Genomic DNA, 16,063 nt, shown 5'->3' with positions numbered 1-16,063 from the left:
AAGAAAAACATATTTCTCAGGTTTTATGTGTGAATAATACAAAAAGATTATTCCTTAAAGCCCTTAAAAAACATTCCTAACTCATTTTTATGGAACTTATAGTAACAAGAGAGATAGAATAAATGATGCAGAAACACGGGAAACACAAAATTCATGAGAACTAATAAAAAAACCGACCAAAAAAAAAAAAAAATTCAAGCGGCTTTATTCTGATTTGTAGCAGCACATTCAACAATTCTTCTTCTTCATTATGATTTAGTTTGCTTTACTGAAGTGATGAAAAACCTGCAAACTTGAGACCATGCTAAATTTAGGAATTCTCAGATTGTGAGCTCATTTCCCTTATGTCATTTATCAGACGGTTCAAGTTGTCCCAGGAAGATCCACCTTCACTAATACTTTTTCTAGCCAAAGTAGCAAACTTATCAGCTGATTTCACAAACTCCTCCCTTCTGTCCACCATCAAATCTATAACCATCTTCTCAACGACCTTTCTTTCACATACATCTTTCATATCAAGCCCAATTTTCCAAACCTCACTCACAAACCGACTATTCACCGGTTGATCAGCAAAACTTGGCCAACATATCATGGGAATCCCAGCTGCTATACTCTCTATAGTTGAATTCCACCCACTGTGGGTTAAGAACCCACCGATTGCCCTATGGGCCAACACCTCCTCTTGTGGAGCCCAACCCACTATGTATCCTCTCTCTTTTGTCCCTTCCACAAGCTCCTTTCTGGTATCATCTTCAGCACCCACAGAACCCGGCCTAATAACCCACAAGAACCTTTGTTTACTGTTAACAAGCCCGTACCAGAATTCCATCAATTGATCTTTGCTAAAACTCCATTACTGCCGAAGCTCACATAGATTACAGATTGTGAAGGCTGTTTATCAAGCCATGACATGCAACTTTTGTCCACTTCCCAGAGACTGTTTGAAGATTGAGATGGTTTCATACCATTTGAGGCGGCAAGTCTTGCTTGGAGGTGCAAGTGGAGAGGTCCAACGGTGTAAATTTTGGGACACTTAGAGCGTATATGTGAAAGTATAGGTCCATCTAAGTCTTCAAACGTGTTTAACAGCAGACCCTCGACTTCAGATGACTTTTCAGTCACATTCGTAACAAATTGCAAAAACCCGTCGCTTATGTCATTGACTCTGCAAAAGCTGGGTAGATCTCGGCCACGGAGAAAATCTTCCATGCCTGGCACAGTCGTTAACAGACGATCCATGTCTTCATATCCTTCAATTGGTTATGCAATTAACTTTAGGACTGGTTGTTGAAAAATTAGAAAGAAATATAATTTTCATGTGAAGTTATACGTTGTGTTAATTTGATTGGAGAGTTTTAAGCCACAACAAAAAATACAAAATATATAATGGAAGGTTGAGCGTTCTATAATACCTTTCAAGGGCAACTCGCCTGCTTGGATTAGTTCTTGAACACAGAAATATGTCCAAAAAGAAGAGGCACTTGCAGTACGAAAATGAATTAGTGGAATTTTAAGCTCCTTAACTACGTCACTAACAAACCCCAAAATGCCATCTCCTATGATGCAGCTCACTGGCGGCCTAGTTTCAGTCAACATCTCTTTCAGAAATGTCCTGCCACTTAAATTCAAAGCATCAAAAACCTCCTTCGTACGGTCACTTGTTCGTGGGTGATCCTCTAGCAAAACGGGTGCGAATATCAGTGTAACGGAGGAGGCGTTTGTGGTTGTGGTCGGAACTTAGGAAGGTGATCTTGAGGCCAGCTAGGTTGAGGAGCTCGGCAAGCTTAAGCATGGAGTTTAAATGGCCTTGGGCTGGGAGAGGAAAGATTACTACATGAGGAGATTTTGGCTTCTCTTCCATTGTAGCTGTGTTGTGTTTTTTGCAAGAGATTCTTTTATGTTAGATAAAAGACAATCATGAGTCTGCTCGTTTGCAAACTACCTCATTTTTCTTGTTTGCTTCCCAATTTTATATGAAGAATACTATTTTAATATAAAAATTATTTATTCGCTTTTTTTTACTATTTTATCTTTTTAAATACAATTTTTTTATAAAAATTGTAAAATAAAAATAAAAAATTGATATATTTTCAAACAAATTTAAAGAGTATCACGCCTCCAACCAATCTCACAATCTTAAAAACCAGTTAACCGAACCGGTTGAGGCATTTTTCGAATCGAACCGGAAAACTAGTTTAAGCAAAAATCCAAACCGAACCGAATCAGTGTTTAAACTAATTTTAAACCGGTTAACCGATTTGAACAGAATTTTAAATAAAAAATATTAATCTTCTTTTTGAATAAGAAGTATTCCCGTCGAAGGCAATAATAGATTTGATTAACCTTGGAATGATGCCTTAATGGTCTGCAAAAACTCATAACAATAAGTTCTAAATACAATAACACAAGAAAACAAATTAATCAGAATTAGAGATCAGAACGAGAACCCACGTACCTCAAAAGTTTCGTTGACGATGAAGGAACTTCTAGAACTGAGATTAAGAGGAAGTCGTTTCTTTCCTCTCCATGCCAAAGAACTCAAGTTCAGTTGCAAGAAAGAGAGTATGAGAATGGAATTTGAATAGTTGAGAGAAAGAGGAGAAGGCAACTTAAATGGTAAAGTGAGAGTGAGAATGAAGAAGCATGAACCACGAGTTACACGTTTACTGATCTACACATGAGATGTAGAAATGAGAGAGAGAGACGCCTAAGGGTTGGGTTTGGTTTGACCGGTAAATGTAAGCTGCAAGTTGGGTTTGGCTTGACCGGTAAATGTAAGCTGCACGCTCTCCCATGTTCTTGACAATACTAAAAAGGATTTTTTTCTCCAATATTAAATATTACTTTTTTTTTTAACCGGTTTTAAAATCCGGTTTCACTTAACCGGTTTGAAAAAATCTATAAACCAAAACGGATAATCGGTCTATGAAATTTTAAAAATCGAAACCAAACCGGTTTACAAAAAAACCAAATTTTCGATTTGGTTTCGATCCGATTTTTCAGTCCAGTTTGGTTTTCAGACTTTTTTTCCCACCCTTATCCTTACAACCCCCAACTTGACAACTAAGTTGCCAATTGTCAAAACATGCTCTCATCACACCCTAGGCATCAAATGACTTTGATTAAACACGGACTATCATTTCTTAGGGACGAATGGTCGTTTTTTTATAAAGAATTATTTTTCCTTACCAATGGAACGGTTATTCCTTACTAATAGAATGATTATTCCTTATGAAAAGAATAATCAATCCTTATGAATGAACGATTATTTATATTTAGTCAAAGTTGTTAATTATGTTATAACGTTAGGGTTGGTGTGAGATTGAGTTATAGAGATACAATTTTTGTATACTCTATAATGGAGTTCCAACCACCGTGGGTCAAAATCCACCGGCTGACTCGTGGACCAACACCTCTTGTGGTGCCTCATGTCTCCTTCACGAGCTCCATTATGCTACCGTTGTCATGACCCACAGAGCCCGGCCTAATCACCGATAGGAACTTTTGTTTACTATTAACAAGCCCATACCACAACTCCGGGAATTGTTCTCTTTTCAATACTGCAGGACTGCCAAAGCTCACATAGACTACAGACTGCAAAAGCTGTTGATCAAGCAATGATATGCAACTTTTATCCTCCTCCCAGGGACTGCTTGAAGATTGAGATGATTTCATAATGTTGTATGAGGCATCTAGGCTTGCTTGGAGTTCCAACTGGAGAGGTCCGATGGTGTAGATTTTGGGGCACTTGGTGCGTATAAGTGACAGTATAGGTCCTTCTAAGTCTTCAAACGTGTTGAGAAGCACAACGTCGACTTCAGTTGACTTTAGAGGCGAATTCATAAGAAATTGGAAAATCCGGTCGTTTTGTGTCACTGTCTCTGAAATTGCTGGGGAGATCTCGGCCACGGATCTTTGCCTGGTACTGACGTTATGAGGCGATGCTTGTCTTTATATCCTTCAGTTAACAATGGAACTAACTTTAGAACTTGTTATTTAAAAACTAGTGAGAAATTTATTTGTGAACGTCTAAAAAATAATGGAAGAACGATCAATTGATTAATAATACGTGTTGAGAAGGTTCAGATTGCCAGAGAATTCTAAGATGGATCAGATTAAAGGAAGCCTGGAGAATGGTGTGCTTACTGTAAATGTGCCCAAACAGGAAGACAAGAAACCTGAGATTAAGGCTGTTGAGATTTCTGGCTAATTCATCTGCACTGGTATTAATTAAAAGTCTGGTAGAAAGCGTAAAATTTTGCTTCGAAATTGTCTCGTGATTTGCATTCAAATTTGTGTGAATAATACATTCCTAACTCCTAGAGATGGAATAATATGATACAGAAACACAAAACTGATGAGAACTAAGAAAAACATTCAAGCAGCTTTATTCCAATTTGAAGCAGCATATTCCACATTACTTGTTTCAACAATTCTTCTCCTTTCTTATTATTTAGAATTTGTTTAGTAGAAATGCAAACTTGATACATGCTAGCCTTAGGAACTATCAGATAGAATGTGCTTGTGAGCTCATATCCTTTATGTCATTTATCAGACGGTCCAAATTGCCCCAGGAACTTCCACCTTCGCTAATACTTTTTCTAGCCGAAGTAGCAAACTTATCAGCTGATTTCAGAAACTCCTCCCTTCTGTCCACCATCAAATCGTTAACCATCTTCTTTACAATCTTTCTATCACACACATCCTTCATATCGACCCCAATTTTCCACACCTCACTCACATACCTACTATTCACCTGTTGATCAGCTAAACATGGCCAACATATCATAGGAATCCCGGCTGCTATGCTCTCTAAAGTCGAGTTCCATCCACTATGGGTCAAGAACCCACCGATCGCCTTGTGGGCCAAGACCTCCTCTTGTGGAGCCCAACCCACCATGTATCCTCTTTCTTTAATCCCCTCCACAAGCTTCTTTGTGCTATCATCGTCACCACCCACAGAACCCGGCCTAACAACCCACAAGAACCTCTGTTTACTATTTACAAGCCCATACCAGAACTCCATCAATTGTTCTCTTGTAAATACTGTAAGAATTCCAAAGCTCACGTAGATTACAGATTGCGGAGGCTGTTTATCAAGCCATGACATGCAACTTTTGTCCACTTCCCAGAGACTGTTTGAAGATTGAGATGGTTTCATACCATTTGCCGTGGCAAGTCTTGTTTGGAGGTGCAAGTGGAGAGGTCCAATGGTGTAGATATTGGGACACTTGGTGCGTATATGTGATAGTACAGGTCCTTCTAAGTCTTCAAACGTGTTTAATAGCAGACCATCGACTTCAGATGACTTTACAGTCTCATTCATAACCAATTGCAAAAATCCGTCGTTTATGTCATTGGCTCTGCAAAAGCTGGGGAGATCTCTGCCACGGAGAAATTCTTCCATGCCTGGCACAGTTGTTAGCAGACGATCCATGCCTTCTTTTCCTACATTAGGAATAGTAGCTGAATAATTAGCTACAACTTTTCATGTAAATTAACTTCTATAAAAAGATGTAAGTTTCAACCCATATCAATAATTAATACAGAAACGAAATATATACAGTAATGAAAGGTGGAGTGTTTTACGATACCATTCAAAGGTAGCTCGCCTGCTTGGATAAGTTGAGGAATACAAAAGTAGGTCCAGAAAGAACAAGCACTTGCAGTACGAAAATGAATGAGTGGAATTTTATGCTTCTTAGCTACATCACTAAGAAACCCCAAAATTCCATCTCCTATTATACAGCTCACTGTCGGCCTTATATCAGTCAGCAACTCTTTCAGAAATGGCCCGCCACTTAAATTCGTGGCCTCGATTATCTCCCACGCTCGATCAACTGATCGAGGGTGATCCTCTGGGAGACCATCGGAGTAGGTCCTGAACTGGAATCCAGAATAATTAGCAAAACGAGCATGAATATCAGTGTAGCGTAGGAGGCGTTTTTGATTGTTGTCGGAGTTTAGGAAGGTGATATTGAGACCAGCTAGGCTGAGGAGCTCAGCGAGCTTAAGCATGGAGTTTATATGGCCTTGGACTGGGAGAGGAAAGATGATAACATGAGGAGAAAGTGGCTTTTCTTCCATTGAAGCAAGAGATTCCTTTATGTTCTGATTTCTACTTGAGGGAGATAGAAAATACAATCATTTTTTTCGGCCGGCAATGTCAGGAATCGTTTTTATACATTTGAATGAAGATGAGAATACGTGAATAAATATTTGGAATTTTTAGAGATGACTTGTAGTTGAGATCTTGAGGAGGACCATGCCCACACTTAATTCATTTATTTATTGCTTTCCAAAATGATTGATCTGACCCGAAATGTTGTGATATTTTGTCATAATATGTGGTTGTCTGTAGCTTATGGGAAGGAAAGTACTAAAATATATAATGATAAACATAAGAAAAAAAAATTGGGAGACCCATTTTGTCAAATATTGATGAAGAGATAGCAAATTTAAAAAAAAAAAAAAAAAAAAAAAATTGGGAGACCCATTTATCAAGGGAAAAAATAGCATAGAAGGTTCCACCGAGATTTGAACTCGGGTTACTGGATTCAGAGTCCAATGTCCTGACCACTAGACCATGGAACCGCCTGTTACAAACGTTAGGTTTGAGGTTTGACCATTTCACCTACATTGTTGAATGTTGGTATAAATAGGCCGAACGACATGTTCCCACCCAAAGTTTGCCGTAATGACAATTTACTACCCAAAAAGTTTTGAAAACGAAAATTATCCACTCTCCGTGAGAATATGTTAGTAAAATCCGTTAATTATATAATATGCCTAATGAAAAGACGAAAAAACCGTTATCTCTTCTTCTTCTCTTTTCTTCTTTCTCCTTTCTTCTTCTCTTTTCTTCTTTCTCCTTTCTTCTTCTTCTCTCTCCTCCTCTACCACCACCAATACCACCCAAATCTGGTGGCTATTGGCCGGATGCAATTCACCTGATGAATTTCGTCGTGATAACAATAATAACCATTTGCCGTAGTGAAGCTACAAGGCCCCAAAACACTATCATCAGTAATACCATCTCTACAGCTTAGAAAAGAGAAAGAATAAAAAGAAAAGAGGAGAAAAAGAAGAGAGTAGGATTTTTCGTCTTTTCACTATGTATATTTTATCAATTAACGGATTTTATTAACAGATTCTCATGGAAATTGGGTAATTGTCGTTTTCAAAGTTTTTTGGGTAGTAATGTTATTACACCAAACTACTACCCAAAAAACTTTGGTTGGGAATATGTCGTTCGGCCGTTATAAATATCTAGCTCTTAATAACTGAATGAGATTGGCTTATTTTCATTTTGGAAGCGTCTATCATAGCAGTTGAAGTCAGATTCAGGAATCGACTGAGAAGATATTTTGCTAGTTCCTTTCTTAATTGATCAGCAGGGTTATTTTACAATTTATCTGTTACAATAATAAGTGAATCCACTCGACCCAAAATCCCTTTTAAGCCTCTGAAAAAAACGATCCATTATGCACAAAAGTAACCAAATTGATGAGCTACAANGAGATAGCAAATTTAATAATAAGATAAACATAAAAATAAAAAAATAAAAAAAAATTGGGAGACCCATTTTGTCAAGGGAAAAAATAGCATAGAAGGTTCCACCGAGATGTGAACTCGGGTTACTGGATTCAGAGTCCAATGTCCTGACCACTAGCCATGGAACCGCCGGTTTGAGTTTTGACCATTTCACCTAGATTGTTCGTATAAATAGGCCGAACAACATCTTCCCACCCAAAGTTTGCCATAATGACAATTTACTACCCAAAAGTTTTGAAAATGACAATTATCCACTCTCCCTCAGAATATGTTAGTAAAATCAGTTAATTATATGATATACCTAATGAAAAGACGAAAAAACCGTTATCTCTTCTTCTTCTCTTTTCTTCTTTCTCCTTTCTTCTCTTTTCTTCTTCTTCATTCTCCTCCTCTACCACCACCAATACCACCTGATGAATTTCGTCATGATAACAATAATAACCATTTGCCGTAGTGAAGCTATAAGGCCCCAAAACTACCATTAGTAATACCATCTACATCTTATAAAAGAGAAAGAAGAAAAAGAAAAGAAAGAAGAAAAAGAAGAGAGTGGGGTTTTTCGTCTTTTCACCACGTATATTTTATCAATTAATGGATTTTATTAACAAATTCTCACAGAAAGTGGGTAATTATCATTTTCAAAGTTTTTTGGGTAGTAACGATATTACAGAAAACTTTGGGTGGAAATATGCCGTTCGGCCGTTATAAATATCTGGCTCTTAATAACTGAATGAGATTGGCTTTATTTTCATTTTGGAAGCGTCTATCATAGCAGTTGAAGTCAGATTCAGGAATCGACTGAGAAGATATTTTGCTAGTTCCTTTCTTAATTGAATCCACTTGTTATTTTACAATTTATCTGTTACAATAATCAGTGAATCCACTTGACCCAAAATCCCTTTTAAGCCTCTGAAAAAATGATCCATTATGCACAAAAGTAACCAAATTGATGAGCTACAACCAAGAATCGGGATGGCAATGGGTCAAGTTGGGACCGAGTACCCCTTGGCCCAGGCCCAAGCCCGACCTCATGACAAAGGTCCAAGGTTGGCTCGGGCCCGTCACGGGTATGATAGATAAAGCACAAGCATAGTTCAACGAACTATTTATAACCTCAGGCTCGGCTCAAGCTCGTTCATTTTTATAATGTGAATTTTTAAATATTAATAAATTTCAAATTTTTTTTATATTTTTAATCTAGAAACAATTTTTAAATATTAATTTATTTTTTATACTCACCAAATATATAAATAACTTTTCACAAAGTGCATACATCCATCCATCCATGTAAGGTTTGAGAAAAATAAGTATATATATATGTAGGATAATCTTATAATTAAATATATAATATAAGAATAATTTAGTATAATTTATACTAAAATTGTCGGGTCAGGCCAGGTTGAGCTTGAAGATATACCTTGGCCCAGCCTATATCCAAGATCAGGCCTTAAAATCAGGCATAGACCCAAACCCAAGCCTACAAACATCGGGTAAAGCCCGACTTGTACCAAAAAAAATATGGAGCCCATTGCCATCTCTGGCTACAAGCCTTCAAACAAACAGCGGAGAAAATCGACCTTCATATGATTGGAATCATTCAACTAAACATTAACTATTATTAAACAACTCTGCTCCTCTTGTTTTATTGGATTAATGAAAAAGTTTCAACCTTGGTGTATGCTAGCGGTAGCAGATACTTGCATCTTGCAACCAAACTTCAGCAAGAATGAGCTCTTGAGCTCATCAAACTAATGTCATTTATCAAGCGGTCCAAATTGCAATACGAGGATCCACCTTCATTGACACTTTTTCTAGCAGAATCAGCCATCTCAGAGCTTGATTTCTTGAACTCATCCTTCCTCTCCATCATCAGTTCATTAACCATCTTCTCAACAACCTTTCTATCACACACATCCTTCATATCAATCCCAATTTTCCACACTTCGCCAACAAATCGACTATTCACCTGCTGATCAGCGAAATACGGCCAACATAACATGGGCACTCCCGCCACAGTACTCTCCAAAGTTGAGTTCCATCCATTGTGAGTCAAAAACATAGCAACAGCCTCGTGGGCCAAGACCTCTTCTTGCGGAACCCAGCCAACCATGTACCCTCTCTCCTTGGTGGCCTCAACGAGCTCCTCGGGAATTTGATTCTCTCCATCTTTTCCCAAAATGGAATCAGGCCTAATGACCCATAAGAATCGTTTGTTACTATTCATAAGACCATGCCAAAACTCTAGCAATTGTTCTCTTGAGAGCATTGTAATGCTACCAAAGCTAACATAGATAACTGATTGCAGAGGTTGTTCGTTAAGCCATGAGATGCAGCTTCTGTCCACTTCCCAGAAACTGTTTGAGGGTTTTAAGGAAGTGTTTTCCGGGACTCTTGCTTTGAGGTGAGCGTTAAGGGGTCCTATGGTATAAATGTTTGGACATATACTGCGAATTTGGGACAGTATGGGTCCTTCCAGGTCCTCAAATGTGTTCAATATGAGACCATCTGCTCGAGGGGTTGAGCGAGTCTCGCTCATAAAGAGTTGGAGGGTTTTGTCCATGGGATCGTCAGCTCGACAGAAGCTCGGAAGATCGCGGCACCGGAGATAAGTTTCCATGCCAGGCACATTTTTTATCTGGCGGTCCATATCTTCAGTACCTTCAGGTTTAGTTTAGCATACGCAATACAAATCACTTTAAAAGTAATGAAAATAATATACCTTATAAACTCACTATATTCTTTAGACAACAAATTTAGTTGTGGAATTCAAAGTAAACAAGAGTCTAACCTTTGATAGGAAGCTCGCCGGCATCAATGACTTCACCGAGAGAGTAGTAAGCCCACAAAGCACAAGCTCCAATAGTTCGAAAATAAATGATCGGAATTCCCAAGTCCCTGGCTACGTCAATAGCGGAGCTCATAATTCCATCCGATATGATGCACTTCACTGGCGGCTTAATTTCATTCAGTAGCATCTCTTTCAAAAGAGGAGGAGTTACTGATTTCACTGAATGTAACACGTCCGCAGATCGATCTCCGGTTCGTGGGTGGTCCATTGGAAGACCATCTGTAATAGTCTTGAATTGAAACCCAGGTAAACGTTGCGTGTAACGGGAACAAACATCAGTGTGACGAACAAGACGGTCATGGTTGTACTCTGAGTTGAGAAAAGTAACTTTTATGCCGTCAACGCTGAGGAGCTCGGCGAGCTTGAGCATGGAGTTGACATGGCCTAAGGCTGGAATGGGAAAGATGAGAACATGAGGTGGATCTTTCTCCATCTCTATGTCAAATGTTAATTTCTCTGTCTGGTTTTGATTTCCCTTTCTATGGAGTTTATAATTCATATAGCTCCTGCGGGCTTGATATCACTTCGTTTTATTTTCTTTAATATTTTATTTCATTTGTCACAAGTTCTGTGTTGTTTAGTCATTCTCTAAAGTCTAATCGGTAATAGTTTATTATTGCATCAGTGCGATCACAATAGCTGCCATGTTGAAGCCAGAAACCTAGCTCTTAGAAGAAGTGCTATAATAGCTTTACAGCCTTTACTTTACCTCTGTCAAACCTCGAATATTCTTTGAACTATGTATGATTTTAAGTATTAAAATATATGATTTCAGAATCGTTGCATCTGATATTATTCGTTTAGTTTATTGTTAAACGATATATTTATGATCCCACCACCGCTGGAAGTTACGATATTAAAATGGCAAATAATGATATAAGATAGTTTTTCAAATTCTAATCATTTTAACCGTAAAAAAGTTAAAGAGAAAGATTTAATATGATTTTCCAATAAGAAATTCAACATAATCTCTTAAATTTGAGTATTCTTAAAGATAAAAGAACAAAAGAAGAATCTAACATTATTTTTTGAGTTCGAATTGTTAATAGAGGTGGTTATTTGAACTCTTACGAGATTAGTTGATTCGAACACCTCATCATCAAAAAATAAAATAAAAAATTATGATTTTGCTATCTGTTCTTTTGGCCTAGCATATTATCAGCTCCAATATTCTATGCATGATGGGATTTAGGTTTACATTCCCAACTTCTGTAAACCTTAACAAAATAAATTTAAGTCTCTAATTACACAGGTATTATATGATTCTGATAAACTGCATACCTTCAGGGAATAGCGTGTTAATTTCATACTCTAAATGGATACAATTGCTTGAAAATTGTAAGAGGAACAAAAGCTTCACCATTTCTACAAAGTTTGGATTTCTTGTCTTTCAGTTTACCAAAAATTACAAATAAAATAATGATAATAGTATTAGAATAATTTCGACATAGACCAGAAAGAATTAAAAGGACAAAATAAGAAATGAATATCATGTTTAATTAGAAAGGACCGGGAGGAGCTTGATAACCCAAGAATGGCCTTCCACAAGCAAAACCTTGAAGATTCCGATCGCATTCAACATGAACTGTATGTTTAATAGTGCGAAACAGATCTGAGAAAACTCCAAATCCAAACAGACCTCCAATAATAATCGCTACGCATATTACGCAAATGCAACAAGAGCAAAGCTGGGTTGGGAAGCAACACATCTTTCTTAACACTTTTGCTTTAATTTATTAATGAAATTTCGATATTGGAAGAGGCTGAAATTGAGAGAAGAATGAGTAAATTAAAGCACCGAGTCTCGATTTGGATTGGAACAAAGATTAGATTGAAAAGGTTGATGGGAATATATTTATGGGTTAATTATATCAATCAGAAAAAGGAAAATGATAAATTTGAAACGAACAAATTGATTCAATTCAAAGCTTTGAATGTCCAGTTCATTGTTTCCGTTTTTAGTTTCTATTAATAGAAACTAAAAACAGTCTATGAACCCAACTTAGTTGACGAGTTTTTGATAAAATAAATATTGTGAAAATTGGAGAATATATGGGTAATAAAAGAAATGTTGAGCAGTAATAATCTCATTTGAGAAGCTGTAAACTGATTTTATGGCGCAGCTCATAATTTTTTTTTAATTTTTTTAATTTTTTTTTTTTTGTTTTATCACCGGTATTCAAGCCACTTACGTGTACATCAACTAATCCTCAAGACCTATTAAACACTCTACAAATTTAATATTCTAGGTAAGCCACAAATTGGACACCTCTTACGCGCAGCTCATAATTTTTTTATTTTTTATTTTTATCACTGGTATCCAAGCCACTTACTTGCACCTTAACTAATCTCCAAAACCTATTAAACATCCTACAAACTTAATATTCTACGTAAGCCACAAATTGGACACCTCTTACACCCTACAAACTCAGTATTCCAAGTAAACTACAAATTAAATTTGTAATAGGTGACCATAAAATTTTAACTTAGATATTAATAAAAGAAGCAAACATTCTTTGTCCAAGGTTTTGGGATTGCTTTGTTCTCGTATTGTAACTAGAGGTGTTCAAAAGAACCGGTTGAAACCAGAACCGGTGGGTACCCTGGGTTTGGTTCTGATTCCTACCTAGAATCAATCGTGAATGGATAGGTTCCGATTCCAAATTTTTGGAACCGTTACTATGCAGTTCTGGTTCCTATAGTTAGGAACCGGAACTAGGAACCGAGACTAATATAAAATAAAATTAAAGATTATAGGGGTTAATAAAAACTTTTGTAGAAAAAGTAATATGAATACATTTATATTTATATTTCATAACATTTAAAGTAAGTTGGTTTAACTTTTGAGAATCTACCTTTAAAAAGTAATTGAGTTTGTAATTTTAAATTTATAATTTGTAATTTTATTTTTGTTAGCAAGTGTCAGGTGGGGGGGTATCGTAAGTTTCTAAGGGTTTTTTTTTTTTTTTTTTTTTTGTTGTGTCATTTTAAAAACTTTAGGGGGCCATGTGATTTTATAGGGTATCCAGAACCGGAACCGGAACAGTTATTATAGGTTTTGTTTCTAGATACCTAGGAACCGGAACCGTCAGTTCCGATTCCGATTCCTTTAAAAGTATAGGGTCCTCGGAACCGAACACCCCTAATTGTAACCATCTAAAACTAATTTTTAAATTAAATTAGGTAACATTGTAATTAAATTTGCGTATCTTAAATTAAATTATATGTTTTCCTTTTTAAATTGTTTTGGCTAATATACTCGTAAGATGGAGTGAGTCAAATTGGAGTAAACCAATATTGTAAAATCTCAGTCGGATTCAGATTTTGTTAATCTGCTCATTCGCTGAAGAGTTAAAAGATGAAACTTTTGATTATACAAAACAAAAGCTAGTTTATTACATTATAACAAAACTTTACATTCAGAAGCCCTTAGGTTGCCAGCGCATTACATAAAAGAACCAGAAACAAGATACTAAACAGAACACAAATTTCACAAAACATTTTCATCACCATTCAAGCCCAGAGGCACTCTTTTTTCTTTCTGTTTAGCTGGAGATTTCAATAGACTTGACCTCAGGTTTCTTCTCTTCCTGTTTCGGCACAGTCACAGTAAGTACGCCGTTCTCCATCTTAGCCTTGATCTGATCCATCTTAGCATTCTCCGGCAACCTGAACCTCCTCATAAACTTCCCACTGCTCCTCTCAAAGCGATGCCACTTATCATTCTTCTCCTCGTTCTCTCGGCTCCTCTCTCCACTTATCTGAAGAACACTTCCGTCTTCAACCTCGACTTTCACTTCCTCCTTCTTCAGCCCTGGAAGATCAGCCTGGAAGACGTGAGCTTCCGGGGTCTCCTTCCAGTCAATTATGGTGTTGGCAATGGCTGATGTGTCGCGCGCAGAGGAGGGTGCATTAGCAACCGTGGTGGTGAATGGGAAGCCTTCAAAAGGATCCCAAATGTCAAGAGAGAAAGGGTCGAACACGTTGCTCCTGCGGCCACCGAAAAGACTTAGAGCCATTGTTTAATTTCTAAGTTTTTCGTTTGTGTGTTATAAATTCTTGCTTGATTGGTGAAACTGAATGTACTAAGTGCAAAACCGAAACACAAGTGTCATCACTCGTCTTCCCGAGTCGGTAGCACTAACTCTTCTGCAACAAATCTTTACACGTGCCATTCTCAACTTCAACGGACTGAGATAATAACAGCGCATCAGATTTTAGCTCAATAGACCAAGAGAATAGAAGCCCATTAGTTTTAGCCCACCTATACGGATTCGGCTGTTCTTAAGCCCAATGATATTCTTTGGAGCAAGAGATAAATAGCCCATGTTTGTTTCACTCTTTTAAATTATTTTTATGTTATCCTGCATAGTTTAATACTTATGGGTATCATTATTCTAAAAATTAATCCAAATCAAATAAGATTTTTTTCTATTAAAAATGAAAAGAGGAGGACTTATTTTCTATTATCCTATTCTATTCAACTTAAAATAATTTTTCAACCATATTCAACTAAAAACAATTACCTTTCACTCATTCCAATCTGAAAATTAATCCACCCAAGACCACTATTGCCTGACAGCAACCATTATTGGCCGTTGGCGTCGGAACGACCCAAAACCAGTCGGATATGGCCACGTGCGCTAATATGGTCCCAGATTCACCATGGATTTGCTTAGAAACGGCTAGATCTGGTTGTTGATGACTACCAGATCTGGCTATTGATGACCACCTGATTTTGGTAGTAGATATGGCAGTTTTCTGCCAAATCCAAAATGGATTTGGCAAGAAAAGGTCATATCGGCACACGATCAGCCAAGTCAGTCGGTCGTGCACTATTCCGACGACTGTCGGTTGTCGTCCGACGGTGGTTGCCGATGACCGACAGTGGCTTGGGTGGGTGGGTAGGGGTATTTTTATTAATTTTTTAACTTTTATTGTAAGGGGTGTTTAGCTAAATTAGCAAATGTAAGAGATTAAAAAATAATCTAAATGTTTTCTAAAAATATACTAAACAACTTTTCAGCATTTTATTCAACTCTTATATAATTTTTAGATATTATACCAAACATATTTTCAGAATCCTATCTTATTCAATTTAATCCTAACTCAACTTAAAATAATTTTTCAAAATATTATTTTTCAAATAATCTACCAAAGAAGCACATAATCATTCAGGTTTTGTTTGGCTCACATTTGGGAATACTATTATTAGTATTCTCAATAAAAACAGTAAAATTGCAAAAACTCACAATATTATTAAATATTATTCAACTTTTTTTAAACCCCCTAAATTTGTTAATTTAATTAAATACCCCTAAATATTTTTTTAAAAATTGCAAAAAAACCCCAACAACCCACATTTACCAGATTCCGGCCACCACCACCGGAAGATGGCCGGAATCTGGTATAATTGCGCACTACCGATTGAATCTGGCCGGTAGTGTGCCAATCTAGCCTTTTTCGGCCAAATCCACGATGGATCTGGCCAGAAAATGCTAGATCTTTGGCCGTAGTCAGTCGTCAATGACGGCCAACACATGGTCGTCGTTAACCATCAACGACGGTCGTATCTTCGACCGTCGTTGACGAGCAAATACAGTCAGATCTAACCATAGATCTGGCTTGAAAAAGGCCATATCGGCGCACGACCAGCAAAAT

At 37.1% G+C, this 16,063-nt stretch overlaps 3 protein-coding genes, 1 non-coding gene and 1 pseudogene across 4 annotated transcripts; all 5 read right to left on the bottom strand.

Moving 5' to 3' along the window:
- Positions 1 to 310: 310 nt before the first annotated feature.
- On the bottom strand, positions 311 to 1,950 carry LOC116121934 (annotated as a pseudogene).
- Positions 1,951 to 4,273: 2,323 nt separating this feature from the next.
- LOC116121894 (7-deoxyloganetic acid glucosyltransferase-like) lies at positions 4,274 to 6,168 on the bottom strand. Its single transcript, XM_031407796.1, has 2 exons — positions 5,595 to 6,168; positions 4,274 to 5,448 (listed from the first exon to the last, which is right to left on the bottom strand). The coding sequence occupies exons 1-2, from the start codon at positions 6,085 to 6,087 to the stop codon at positions 4,508 to 4,510; spliced, it is 1,434 nt and encodes a 477-aa protein (XP_031263656.1). The 5' UTR covers positions 6,088 to 6,168; the 3' UTR covers positions 4,274 to 4,507.
- A 354-nt stretch (positions 6,169 to 6,522) lies between these two features.
- On the bottom strand, positions 6,523 to 6,594 carry TRNAQ-CUG. The gene has a single exon. It is a non-coding gene; the product is annotated as a tRNA-Gln (tRNA).
- Positions 6,595 to 9,030: 2,436 nt separating this feature from the next.
- On the bottom strand, positions 9,031 to 10,901 carry LOC116121872 (7-deoxyloganetic acid glucosyl transferase-like). The gene is made up of 2 exons (XM_031407785.1): positions 10,343 to 10,901; positions 9,031 to 10,212 (listed from the first exon to the last, which is right to left on the bottom strand). Exons 1-2 carry the CDS (start codon positions 10,899 to 10,901, stop codon positions 9,272 to 9,274), a joined length of 1,500 nt encoding a protein of 499 aa, XP_031263645.1. The 3' UTR covers positions 9,031 to 9,271.
- Positions 10,902 to 13,795: 2,894 nt separating this feature from the next.
- LOC116121930 (18.1 kDa class I heat shock protein-like) lies at positions 13,796 to 14,456 on the bottom strand. Its single transcript, XM_031407836.1, has one exon. It carries the CDS (start codon positions 14,419 to 14,421, stop codon positions 13,948 to 13,950), a length of 474 nt encoding a protein of 157 aa, XP_031263696.1. The 5' UTR covers positions 14,422 to 14,456; the 3' UTR covers positions 13,796 to 13,947.
- Positions 14,457 to 16,063: the final 1,607 nt, after the last annotated feature.

Source organism: Pistacia vera, unplaced genomic scaffold, assembly GCF_008641045.1.
Source record: "Pistacia vera cultivar Batoury unplaced genomic scaffold, PisVer_v2 Contig129, whole genome shotgun sequence".
NCBI classification, from domain to species: Eukaryota; Viridiplantae; Streptophyta; class Magnoliopsida; order Sapindales; family Anacardiaceae; genus Pistacia; species Pistacia vera.
Note: the sequence above shows the minus strand (reverse complement) of the source record. Positions and strands in the feature narration are given on the sequence as shown.

What these genes read in the sequence shown, in the direction of transcription:
- LOC116121894 (XM_031407796.1), bottom strand. Translation starts at nt 6,087, where the DNA reads ATGGAAGAAAAGCCACTTTCTCCTCATGTTATCATCTTTCCTCTCCCA. An exon ending in AGGCGAGCTACCTTTGAATG is followed by an intron (nt 5,449 to 5,594) that starts GTATCGTAAAAC and finishes TTCCTAATGTAG; the next exon opens with GAAAAGAAGGCATGGATCGT.
- LOC116121872 (XM_031407785.1), bottom strand. Translation starts at nt 10,901, where the DNA reads ATGAATTATAAACTCCATAGAAAGGGAAATCAAAACCAGACAGAGAAA. An exon ending in CGGCGAGCTTCCTATCAAAG is followed by an intron (nt 10,213 to 10,342) that starts GTTAGACTCTTG and finishes CTAAACCTGAAG; the next exon opens with GTACTGAAGATATGGACCGC.
- LOC116121930 (XM_031407836.1), bottom strand. Translation starts at nt 14,421, where the DNA reads ATGGCTCTAAGTCTTTTCGGTGGCCGCAGGAGCAACGTGTTCGACCCT.